The sequence below is a fragment of the Meleagris gallopavo genome, chromosome 1 (assembly GCF_905368555.1).
Source record: "Meleagris gallopavo chromosome 1, MGAL_WU_HG_1.1, whole genome shotgun sequence".
NCBI lineage: Eukaryota > Metazoa > Chordata > Aves > Galliformes > Phasianidae > Meleagris > Meleagris gallopavo.
Window position 1 is genome coordinate 1,461,458 of NC_139404.1, and position 12,678 is coordinate 1,474,135.

Consider the following 12,678-nt stretch of genomic DNA (forward strand, 5'->3'; position numbering starts at 1 on the left):
GGGACGGTTATGGTACAGAAATAGACTGAAGTGCTCTCCTTTACAGGGCAAACAACTCATCTAAAGATGGAGCTGTGATCTGCTCCTCCCTTTTATCATGCTTTCCTTTGTAGAACCAATGCGTTTTTCCATTTTTAATTCTATTTTGGAGAGAAAAGCAGCAGTCAGAGCCCAACACAGCCTCACAGCTCTTCTAACAAATGGCAAACGACAACATGCTGAACATTCCTGCAGGGGATACGCATGCATGAAGCAGATGAAGTTTAAAACCTTTGCTTTCTCAAAGCTCCCCTCCTCCTTCTGCTCTCCCCCCCACAGCAGCTCATTGTAATTTTTCTCCTGTGTTGTTTAGATTGAAGAAACAGAGCTTCTGCTTTTCTATGCCACTAATCTGTACTGTGAGCCCAGTATGTTAAATGCTGTCCTAACGCTGCCAAGAAAGAGGAAATGGCCCCAAGAAACCTACTGGTGTTTAAATTCACTTGTTAAAACTATGCTAGTAACCCCACATATCCTGGATCAAAAACACTGTTGTAAGAACTGCAAAGGAAATGTGTGCAACTCCAAGAGGAACTTGGAGCTTGAGGCTGGGAGAAAGGCTGCATAAGGTGCTCTTAAACATCTGGCAAATAGCTGGATGTGACTCATCAGGACAATAAAGCTTCTCAGCACGAAGGTAGGATGAGTTGATGGAAGCTTCTTTTTTTGAATTGATCTCAGCTGAAGTTTTACCAAAGCTTTATTAGGTGGTTTTTTGTTTGTTTGTTTGGGTTTTTTTTGGTTAATTGCAAAGATAGGGAGCCCAAACCCTTTGCTTCTGTATAGCAACGGAAGTGACAAATGCTGGGAACTGAAAAGGGGAATAGGAACACAAAGCTGGATTCCAGTTACAAGGCTGAGGAAGCATAAAGGCTACGTATGTCAGATCTGCTTTCAGTAATGTGACCCCAGGGCTGCCCTGCCTGCCTGCCTACAGGCAGCATGAAGCAACAGAGGAGCTTAGCTCACACTGAATTCAGCCTTCAAAGTTGTAGGGGAGAACATGAAAAGAAACCATTTATGACTGATGCAGAGCAGAAAGACCTCTCTGGCACAGCACAAAGGCCGTTTGAGGCTGTGCTTGAAATGGTTGGGTAATCTCAGAGCTATGAAATGGGAAAAAGCTACCAGAGCACCTGAAGCCTGGGCCCCGACCCTCAGCTGGGTGTAGGTACAGTGCTGAAGTCACTTCTCTCCTTCCAGCCTGAAGATACCACATTCAAGAAGGAGTCAGCTGGGAAAAGGGTTATGCAGACGGCTGGGAAATCAGGCTGAGCTCAATAGAAAAGGAAACTTTAATTAATGACAGACATTTCTGACCGGAGTAAAAGGATAGGTAATTTAGTTCAATAAAACCATGTAACTGTGTGCTGGAATAAAGGGATGTAAGCCAAGAGAAACTGCAGGAACATAAGCAGACAATATACAGACACAAACCATCCACAGCTATGTCAAGGCTAGAGATATAAATAGCACAGCAAAGAAAAATGTGACACTGAAAATTAACAACCTCAGGACTTTGGGATGCTTGTGGGCTGTTTTACGGCTTGCTGTTGGAAGGTCAGCTGGGCATCCCTTCCAGCTATGAGACACAAGGACACACTATCTGGCCACGGGACGTGTGGGAATGCCTTCCCAGCACATCTGTGCCAGGCTGAAGGACACATGCATATGCACGCTGTCTTGCAGGAGGCATTCCTGCCTCTGCTTTGGGATGGGCAGCACAAAGGGGCTCCCTGTTCCTGGAGGATTATAAAGCAGCAGTTGATACTGAGCCATGCAAAGACAGGCGTGGAGTGAACAAGAGCAGCGCTGCTCGTTTGGAGCAGGGAGGGATTTTGCATGGACTGGTGAGACCAGAGAGTTGCTGTACATACGATGCACTTCCCTGGGGTGTTTGGCCAGCAGAAAAACTTCTGTACGCTATAAATTCAGTTTAGCAAAAGGCCATTTCCTATGTCTTAAAGGTAATCACGCTTTGTGATGTCTCAGACTTGAATGGCTCGACTGCCAAAAATTGGCATCTGTTTCTTCTTCTCTCTTTCTGATTGTATCACTTGACCCAAAGCAGAGGGGAAAAATTCCCTCTCCTTCAAACCCTCCTCTGAGGTCTGCATTTCAGTTTGGGGTTACATCCTCCCCTTACAGACTCAGCCGCATTGGAAGCTGAGACTCAGCACAGTTTATCCTATGGATAACTTTGGCTCAGCACCATTTGGTTTTTTTCAAAGCTCTGTATGTGCAAACAATGAGCAGACTGTCTCCACGCTGTATTACTTACGGAAGCCCAGATTAGAAGGAAGCCTGCAAAATTTCCTTAACAAGTTGCTGGTGTTAAGCATTACAGCTCCAACAAATAATTAGAACCCCCAGAGCTCAGCAGCACTCTGCTTCCATTCACATGTTCTTTTATTTCCCCCAAAACTCTATTAAAATCATATATACCTATATATATATATATATAAACTCGGAATCAGACTAGATGACCTTTAAGGGTCCCTTTCAACTCAAGTGATTCTGTATCACAAACATACACAGAAAACCTGAGTGCTACCACTGAAGAGCAAGGCTCCCACGTTAAAGAGGAGCACTTGAAGAAGCTCCACTAAAGTGTGGGGTTCTCTCATTAGTGGAGCTTAGAATCATAGAATCCTTACAGCTGGAAGAGACCTTTAAAGGTCACCTAATCCAACTCCCCTGCAGTGCACAGAGACATCCACAGCTCCATCACCTGAACTTCTTCACTTTGCATTGGGAAGACTTTGCCATCTTGCAGCCTCTACGCCTGCAGACAGAAATGCTTCCCCTCAGCAGCACGCATGCATGCAACCTTTACCTTTAGGTAATAATTAGTGGTTTTTATAGGGATCATTTACTAGAGGACAATGTTCCAAGTGCCAGCCCCATAGCAAGGCACACAAACACGGTGACAAATCCAAAAACCACGCGTGGTCAAACTTCTATAGAGCCAGACGTGCAAAAGATGATCACAACCATTGGCTTGAAGGAATCCTGCTGAAAGTCACTGCCACCTGACTCGATCTCTAAAATCCACGTGCCAGATCAGCCCAAACCATCACACTGGGATGGAGATTTCCACCCACTGCCTTTGTCCACCTCAATGGGGACAATCCAGCCCTGATAAATTCGGTGCCTCCTGATAGCAGTGTTGGCTCTGAGGGCTTTGCTCGAGCCCAGATCTCCCAGTGTCACTTCTGATACCCAAAGCACTGATTACACCTTCCAGAAATACACATTTTTTTAACAATTAAAGGTGATTTGAAAGACTTTGATTCCTATTGGTTGATTTTACTTCTCTCTCAGGACCTGGTTTGCCTTTAGCGCAGTGCAGTTGCCCAAATTTGGCCGTTTTAAGGCTGGATTTTAAGTCAGGGAGCTCAGAGCCCCCAGACTGCCTTCTTTCTGCTGCTTTTTTTCTACTTCCCCATAATCTCAACAATAAAACCCAGCCCAGGGCACACTATCTCCATGCTGGACTTTTTATCTGTAGATAATCTACTAGAAATGCAGTTAACTTCACCTGCATAACAACACAGCATACAAATAACAACACTTCTAAACCGAGTGAAGCAAAAAAAAAAAAGGAAACCCAAAACCAACACTTCTTTTTTTTTTTTTGGCTTGCAAGGCAAACAGCCACCTTAATAACGAAAAAATCCTGCCAGCCACCCAAATGCACCATATCTACCTTAAAAAAAAACCCCAAACTCCCCCCAAAAACACACCCCCAACCCTCCGAGCCCCTTTCCTCCTCACCTCTTGCTCCCTGAAGGACTGGTTCTGTGAGTCGATCACCCGGATAGTCCTTTTGATAGGCAGCAGCCCCCCGAGCTCATCGTGAGCCACCATGGCGCAGCCCGCCCACCCTCAGCGCACCGCTTCCCTCTCCGCGCTCATCCCCACTCTGCGCCCGCAGCCGCGCCGCGCCCCGATCTCACCGCTGGGGGCGGGGCCACGACCGAACTCCCGCCCACTTTGCATATGACCACGCCCCCTCTCGCATAGCCACGCCCCTTCTCGCTCTGAAGTCCCCCTGCTGGTGCTCGGGGGTGGAGGTTCAATGGCGTCTTTACCTGCGCTGTTTCCCTCCCCAAACCTGTTTTTTTCTCCTAAAACTCCTAAAAGAGAGGCTCTGCTTTAAGGCGGTGTGATGGCAGCTCTCTTAGAACGTCAAGAAGAGCGTGCCATCACTCTGTGTGATAGAAAGTTCTTTACTATGGGAGTGGTGAGGTGCTGGAACAGCTGCCCAGAGAGGCTGTGGATGTCCTGTCCATCCCTGGTGTTCAAGGCCAGGTTGAATGGGGATCTGGGCAGTCTGGTCTAGTATTAAATGTGGAAGTTGGTGGCCCTGCATGTGGCAGGGGGGTTGGAGCTTCATGATCCTTGAGGTCCCTTCCAATCCTGGCCATTCTGTGATTCTGTGATCTGTGAAAGTGTTTTGGAAAGCTGAGATTTTCCACTCTTGGTGCTGAAAAAAGAAGGTGAAGCAAAACATTTGGGGAGTGAAGCACTGGCACAGGTTGCCCAGAGAAATGGTGGGTGCCCCATCCCTGGAGACACTCAAGGTCAGGCTGGATGGGGCTCTGAGCACCTGATGGAGCTATAGATATCTCTGTTCAGTGCATGGGGTTGGACCAAATGATCTTTAAAGGTTACTTCCAGCTTAAATGTTTCTATGATTTCACGTTTTCTGTTCTTATTTTCCTATTCTTTTTGTTCACCATCTCACAGGGGCAGTGCGACATGCTCCTCCTGATGGCAGCGTAAATAATTTGCTGCTGCAAATTGTGTGTTTTTTTTGTTATGGTTTTTACCCTCTTGTGTTCAAAAAGCTGAATTCTTGTCTAGACCTGTGCTTTGAAGTCTGCTCTCAGCTTTCAAGGCTCTGCTGGCACCGCTCTGCTAGCCAGGGGCTGAGCCTCTCCCCCTCTGCTAACAGGGCAGCCTGTCCTGGCAAGCCTGGCTTTGGATGCAAAGGGTTTTGTACTTTTGTTTGTTTGTTCAAGTTATATTATTCTTGGCACTGCTGCAAATCTCCAAAGTAAAAGGTCTCTTGAGCTGGTAAAAACACACTGAGTTTATTTGGTGGCTGCATGGCTGCTTATAGCTGCTGTTTGGAGGGGGGAAGGTGGCAGGAGGATATAGTGATAGGACAAGGGGGAATGGCTTTAAACTAAGAGGGGAGGATTTAGGTCAGATGTTAGGAGGAAAGTCTACTTAGAGGGCAGTAAGGAACTGGCACAGGCTGCCCAAAGAAGTGTGGGTGCTTCATCTACAGCTCAAGGCAAGTTGGATGGGGTGGTGGGCAAGCTGATATGGTAGGGGGCAATCAGCCCATGGCAAGGATTGGGGCTGCGTGGGCTTTGAGGTCCCTTCCAACCTAACCTTTCTGTGGTTCTGTGATCTTTAAGGTCCCTTCTAACCTATGACTCTATGATCTTTAAGGATATTTCCAGCCCAACCATTCTATAGTTCTGTAATCTTTAAGGACTCATCCAATCCAGGCCATTCTATGATGTGATTATTTGATGTGTAAGGATAAACCTCAGCTGAGAGTGGGATGTTTGGGATCATCCAACACGGGATTCTCACAAACTCAAGGCACAGTGAATTCCCGTAGACACTCTGATGGGGGCAATCCTGTTTTTAAGACAACAAATAACCAACAGGACTGTGACTCTTGCAAACCATTCACTGAGTTTCATTAGATTTTGGGAGTATCTAAATGCCTGCTTCCCCTTATGACCTAAAGAGAAAGGTTTGTTAAACTCACTTTAAAGATCCAGGATCTGTGATCTAGAGGTTGAGAGGAGGGAATGCTTATCAACCTAGACAGGCATCTCTTTCTTCATAGATGTAGATGGGCTGTCAACTAAAAATAGGGCACAAACAACCAGGACCCTGGAGGGAAGGCATGGAGCAGTCACATGCACAAAGGCAGCACTTAGACGGGTCTTGTTAGGACCAGAACGTGATGTCCTCCTGTGTCCTGAAGCACTTCATGCCATATTAAGTGTTTTTTGTGACATAGGAGTTAAATTGTTCCCCTCCTTCCAGAGCCTTCGGGGAAGGGACAGCTCATGGGCAGGGAGATCCCTGTTTCTGTTTCACCACCTGGTGAGGGTGGCTCATCCTTGGTGATGCAAGCCCTGGCTGATGCAGTCTGCTGAAGTCATGTTATGGAAACTTAAAGCTCTGGCCTGACACATTGGAGCTCCCTGTTTGCCTCCTGGTATGGCACGTGCAATGGGTTATGTGCCCTGGACAATGGGTGACATGCCCTAGAAGATGAGTTATTGCCCTGGATGAGGTTATTGCCCTGGACAATTGCCTTTTGCTCAAAGCAAGGGGTGGTTAAGGCTTTAATACAACACAGTGAACAGCAAGTATTTCCCAGCTGCCCCTATAGCAGATGGGATGATTTCTGTACATCAGTTATACACTAGAATAGACCTCTGTGTAGATCATCAAGGTCTGTTTCAGGGTAAAATCCAACTGCAAGTAGAGCTGTAATGGGTACTCCCTGAACAATGTGCAACACTGAGCATGCAGAGAAGGGAATAAATCTGGAGAAGCTTAAAGATAGCAAGGGCAGAAGGTGAGCTTGCACAAGTTCCCAGGCTCATGCTGTTCTCTCAACAGCAATGCCATCGGTATGACCTTCAAGCAGCTCAGGGCGTGCTGTGATACCTGTGCATTGCTTCATTGCCTCTGTTCCACTTACAACACAAGCAAGAGGCAGTGAGCAAAGCTGTGGTACTCCGATTAAAGCCAAAACAAATGAAAAAAGAAAGGAAAATCATTCCTTGTGCAGCAGAAGCAATGAAGCCTGACTTACGGATCTGTACCCTACACAAAATCTAGCCCAGATGGTATTTTTCTACCCACCAGCGTCTCGTTCTGTATTTCCCGTGCCCCCTTACTCCTCTGTCCTGGCCCCAGATGCCTTTATGCCTTCTCCAACCCCTCTGGGCTCTGGGTAGGGTCTGGCCCACGCTGCAAATCTGAAGCCACGAGAATGCTGCCTGGCTGGTCTCTGCATGGGGTGACGGAAAACAGACGAGTTCTTCCTGCTCTCCTGCCATTGAGTATTAATAGCATTCCTCACCTATACTCAAATGTGAATTTTCACTTCTAGGAGTGAAATACCTTGGTGACTCCTGTCGTGCTATCATCAAATCAGGGAATCAGGAAGAGTTTGAGTGACAGAGGAATCACCTGGACCTCACTGTTTGACGCTCATTTTTAGCTTGGGTTTTTATTTCCATGGAGAAGAGTGGACTGCTGTTACACTGAGAGTTTGCCTGTAGTCCTGGGCAGCTTCACACTTACTACTTTCTTTGCTCCTGTGTATTATTCTAGGTGGGCTTGCTACTAAATAAAAGTTACCTCCGGGGATACTCACATGTTCTTTTGTTATTTTAGCCCCCAAAGTGTTGTCAAATACATTTTAGATTAGAAATGATGAATTCCAATTTCTAGTGTGCAGTTCCTGACTGATCTAAGTTTTCACTGCTAAAAAAATACTCGGTTGCTTAAGCAGCATGTGGTTTCTGGCTATTGCCAGGGGGTACCAAGCATGCCCTGCAGACCTCTCATGGCAGCAGGAGAGTTGCCCTATGGCTAAATACGTCCTCCAGCCCCTGTGTCCAGGGTGGCCAGCACTCAATGACCTGATATTCTGCCTCTTCTTTTGGCAGCACTCAAGGAAATCATGTGTGACAACGGCAGGCAGATACAATTAATATGAAATCCTAGCAGATCTGAATGTGACTTTCAGCCTATCTTCATAGCACTCTCAGTATCCTCTGCCCGGGTTACACAGCCCAGCCATCAGCCAGGGCACTTCAGGTTGCTTTGTTTCATACCTAACCTTACGAGAAGGATGTTTGCTGCTGCAGACAGGAACCAAAGACAAAAGATCTCAGTTCTGTCACTGCCCGGGGTGAAAAAGACCCGAGCTGGTGCACAACAGCAGCCCAGAGGCAGGGGGTATTCCTCAGTGGGCACTTTTCCCAGTTTTCACAGGTCCCGGATGCCTCCAACGTGACTGACATCTGGATTCAATTTCTTCAAAGAAAGAACCTGCGACATTTTAATCCCTTTGGCGGCTCGAAGTCTCGCAGAAAACGAAAGCATCCATTCCATTCATGGCGTATTCATTTCCATTGTTGTGTGCGTACAGTTTGAGATCTCGCTTACTAGGAACTGAAATCCAACTGAAAACTACCATTACAGCTATTCTTATTGTGCTATATATAGCATAACATGCAGAACATTCAAGGACTGGAATAAATAAGAACTCCACAGGCAGTCTTCTTCCGTACATTTTCACGTACTCAGAGCAGTCAGACCCCTGCTGCTGTACACAACATTGTTTACTGTCCATGAGCTGTGTTTAACATTCCACTCCCTGATATTTATATTCAGAGCCGAATTCGGAGCAGTATTCTGGAAAATGAGCAAAAGTAGGCTATGACCCATCCAGAGACTATTGGGTCATCTGAAATGTTTATGAGCCGGTCTGGAATCTAGCATTTATTTTGGATGGTGGGAGGTCACTATAATTAGCTGCCATTCAACTCCATTCTAAGTAGGAAAAAAACCCATCCCACAATGCAGATTGCATTTTTACTGAAATACAACCTACAGCATTTTGCAGAGCTTGCTAGAAAGGGTTACCTCAACTGAATGTTGGTGCGTTCAGGCTAGCAAAGCAATTTCCATCTTATGAATATGAATGCAACACCAGAAAACACAACCCTTCCAAGCCTGTGATATTATTAAACACAACATCTGCCCTAACAACAGGGTAATGGAGCGAGAAGTTGACTTCAGCTCCCAACCTGCTCACGTGCCAAATGTTGTTTTTCAGTTGCAATGCGCAGCCAATGCCAGTGATGTTCGTTTTGATCAAAGTCTGTTTCCAAATACAAATTGGTAACTTATGCATGGGCACGTTCCTGCATGAATCAGACACGCCAATAAAATTCCCATAAAAGTCCTCTGCAGCCGTTGTATCTCTGGGAGGGAGAAATGGAAGAGGGAGAGACTGTTTGTGTTCTTTCTTTAAAGCTTGTGGATGTATATTCTAAAGAAAGATGTTACAGCTGCAGTTTCTTGCATTATTTGGTGATGTTCCTTTGGCTGTGTTATCTCTGCCTCAAGCCAAGCTGCTTCTGGGGATTCCGACCATGGAAAGATACTTACTGGTAGCTCTCAGTGATCTGGACCAAAAGAATGCAGACATGTAGGGATTCTCTCTCCCCCTTCCTCTTCTTTCCAAGTCATTTTCTACTTTAAAAACATTCGTGGTTTATCTGCCTTTTCTGGGGAGATGGTCGCTGTCAGCTTTATCGTCACAGCCTCTCTCTGCTGCCAACCCCATTACAGCTCCAGGGCTTGTTTGGGCTGGACTCCTCTCTCATCCAGGATGAGTAATACTCACACAGCTGGTCCCAGAAGGTGAGTAAGGCTTGGAGAGGCCACAACATGGAGGCTCATGTAAGGGTCTTCACTACGATTTCACTTCCTCTGCGGAATCCCTCCTCCTAAGCCTTAAAAAGACATCCTATAACCACCAGAAAACACCATCCAGACCAGACATGATTCTTCCAGCATTACTCAACCTGGCTTCGTTTTGCCTCAGGTAAAATACACTATCACATCCGTGTATTCCTTGTCACGCACTAAAAAGTATTTATCCAGTTGCTAACAAACATCAAGATATACACACACCTTCAAAAAACACAGTCCTGCTTCCTCCCGTGAATCATTCACCACCTTAATTAACTGTGGGGTAATATGCAATCAATTAGCACAAAAGTAGCTCAGAAACCCACCTGAAATGCAAAAATACCTTTCAATATTGCAGCATAAAGATCTGCTTAACAAATTCCTGCCCTCAATTTCTTGTTTGGTTCCCTGCACTGCGATTCTCCCTTCTGCCTTACCCAGACAATTATCAATACTGCAAGTTGTATGAAAATGATCTGGGGAGAAAATACCTCCTTTTCTCCCAGAAGATGTGTGTTCTGGCACATAAGAAGGGGTGGGCTCATCACTGAAGGAAGCAGATGCTCTACCTGCCTTCTCAGGTTATAACTTCTCACTCATATTTTGGTAATCTTTGGAGTGTTTTAGGCTGTCTGTCAAAGAAGAAGCTTAGCAGGCCTAAGAGATCTGGTTTATTGTGGAGCAGGACTCTGGGGACAAGGAGTAGGTTAACAAGACAAAATAAACAAGAATAGCCTGAGCATTGCAGACCGTCTGGGCTGGTGTCATCTCCCCTGTCATTTTGCATATCATCTTCCTGGTATGTGGCACAACTATCTACAGTATGTGAGTTTTAAACATTATTAAAGGACTGCTCAACTGCAGGTACACATCCAAATTAAATTAAACCTTCTCTACCTATATTGGAAAAACATTCAGTGGGTAGAGTGCCACGTTTGGGTACTTTGGTGCTCCAAAATGAGATCACTATTCTACTCTAGGTAGTTTTGGCAGCACAAGTATGTCTAATAGGAGAGTAAAGTATGTCTAATAGGAGAGTAAATGCAGCATGCAGGCAAAAGTTGGTGACAAAACAGCAGCTTGTCAGCTGAGCTATATTTGCTGGGTGAGATAGTGGAGCTGAAATAAGAGATATGTGATGGAGTTAGACACTTAATATAGACAAACTCTGAAAATCAGTTCCCATGTATAAGATGGGGGTAAACAATGTATGACCTAACCTACACATAACATCCTTAAATTATCTCGAAATTCTTTTGAGACCTTCTTTCATTAATGAAATAGATACATCTGTGTCTGATGGAGCTAAATTTTAGCCTATGGGGTCACCCTCATAAAACCAAGACAGAGCAAAACATAATCTGTACTACTGCATAAGTGCGTGATGAGACTCTAAAGTCTCAGTGACGTGTTTTGAAAATGTAACTATAAATAGCTGATTGTATTGCTTTTAAAACTTTTAATAACCTTGAGGACTGGAATCAAAAAGCCTGCAAAAGACAACCCAATCCGTACCATTAACGTATTTTAACAAGGCTAGAGCTTGTTTGGTGGGTGTGCCTTAAGCTCTTAAATATCCCCCAGAGCCTGACCCTTTCAAAACAATAAGGTAAAAAGTCAGCTGGAACAAAAGCTGCAGTCTGAACTTTGACTGTTTTAGCCTAGGGATTTCCCTTCTTCTTGGAAGATTCCAGTTAAAACTCTTAAAAGGCGAGTACGCAAACTATTGTTGATATTTCAGTTTTGCTTTCAAGTGATTGCTTTGTGGCAGAATCTCTTATTTACCCAATTTTATCCAACACCCAAAAATATAGCCCAACTCAACAGAAGAAAAAAAAGAAAATCCTCTTCCCTGAGGGCAGCTTTCCTAGCTATCTGCATCAGAAAACCATGAAGACCTCAGAAACAAAACAAGCCCCAAAACACACTCACTTCAGAGGCATCAGCACTGCTGTGTCAGAGCTCTCTGCAGATAATCTTTTCCCTTCCCTACTAGGTAATCACAGGGATGGTCTTATCTGGAGCAGAAGATCTAGTCTAGAGCTGTGGAAGCCCAGAGTTAAGACAGTCAGCCATGGAACACTGCCAGCAGTAGTCAGGCTAAGTTAGGCTCATAAATAATGCACAAATGCAAAGTAAATGTCAGCAACAGAGGATGAGCTGGTCATTAGGTCAAGCAGGAAATTCCCCACTAGCAAATCACTTTTAACTCCAGTTTATTAACTGTAAAACCCATTTGTTAACTCTCACCTCAAGAGCTCCCTATTTCTCTTCCTTCCCTTCTTCAGAGAAGTGATGGTGAGATCTTTGGGGTAGATGGAGAATTGGAAGCAGTTTCCCGATAACGAAACCAAGCTTGGGTTGTCCTTGGTAAGAGATACAATTCCTACCCTCAACTTTTTAAGTCACTTTAATCCTCAGCTTTACAGACAATTTACCACCCAGCCAGTCCAGCTTGTTTGCAATACAGTGAAGTGCGTTTGAAGGGGTTTTGCACAGTTTTCTTTCTCATCACTTGAAAATGCTTATGTTCTCCCTAAGTGCAGTTTACACACATTCATTTCACACAACACTAAAACTGAGGTGGATTTAGGATTCAGATGATTAAAAGAGGAGATCACAAGCAGTGTTATGGATATTCATAGCAGGACTCAGCCCACCCCAGAGGTGTAGCTGAGAGCTAACACAGCTGTACCTGTCTCCGAGCTCTTGATGGTGAAATGCAAACACAGAAAGTATGGCATTACCCTGTATAAGCCACTGGGGTTGCACAATACTTAGAGCAATGTGTTTTCCTTACCTTAAAGTCAAGGCTGCAAAGACTGACAACATCATCGTCTTTGTCTCGGCGTTTCCTCTTCTGTAAGAAATGAAACCAAGTTGTAGCAGCGCACTTGATTTGCAAACAGAAATAAGGCTCTGTTTTTTTGTTATAGTCAGCAAAAAACTTCAGCTTTTTGAAAGAGTTAGATATCGAGGGGGTCAAACTTGGTGATCATGAGGATTTGAGGTCTCTAGGAGGACAGCAGATGATCCCGTATCTAATTCTCATCATGGTTAATCATCAGCCTGGCAGGGGTTCACGAGTGAGGGATCAATAGA

The 12,678-nt window shown here is 45.0% G+C and overlaps 1 protein-coding gene across 5 annotated transcripts in view; it reads right to left on the minus strand.

Moving 5' to 3' along the window:
- The window catches only part of NET1 (neuroepithelial cell transforming 1), a 52,658-nt gene that overhangs the window by 7,514 nt on the left and 32,466 nt on the right, over window positions 1-12,678 (minus strand). For 4 of the 5 annotated variants that reach the window (XM_010709748.4, XM_085211010.1, XM_085210945.1 and 1 more), the window contains exon 3: window positions 12,377-12,436. In XM_010709748.4, coding sequence (XP_010708050.1) covers window positions 12,377-12,436 — 60 coding nt within the window. Of the gene's footprint in view, window positions 1-3,816; window positions 3,993-12,376; window positions 12,437-12,678 lie in introns of those variants that run through there. The other variant, XM_085211142.1, reaches the window with a different exon arrangement.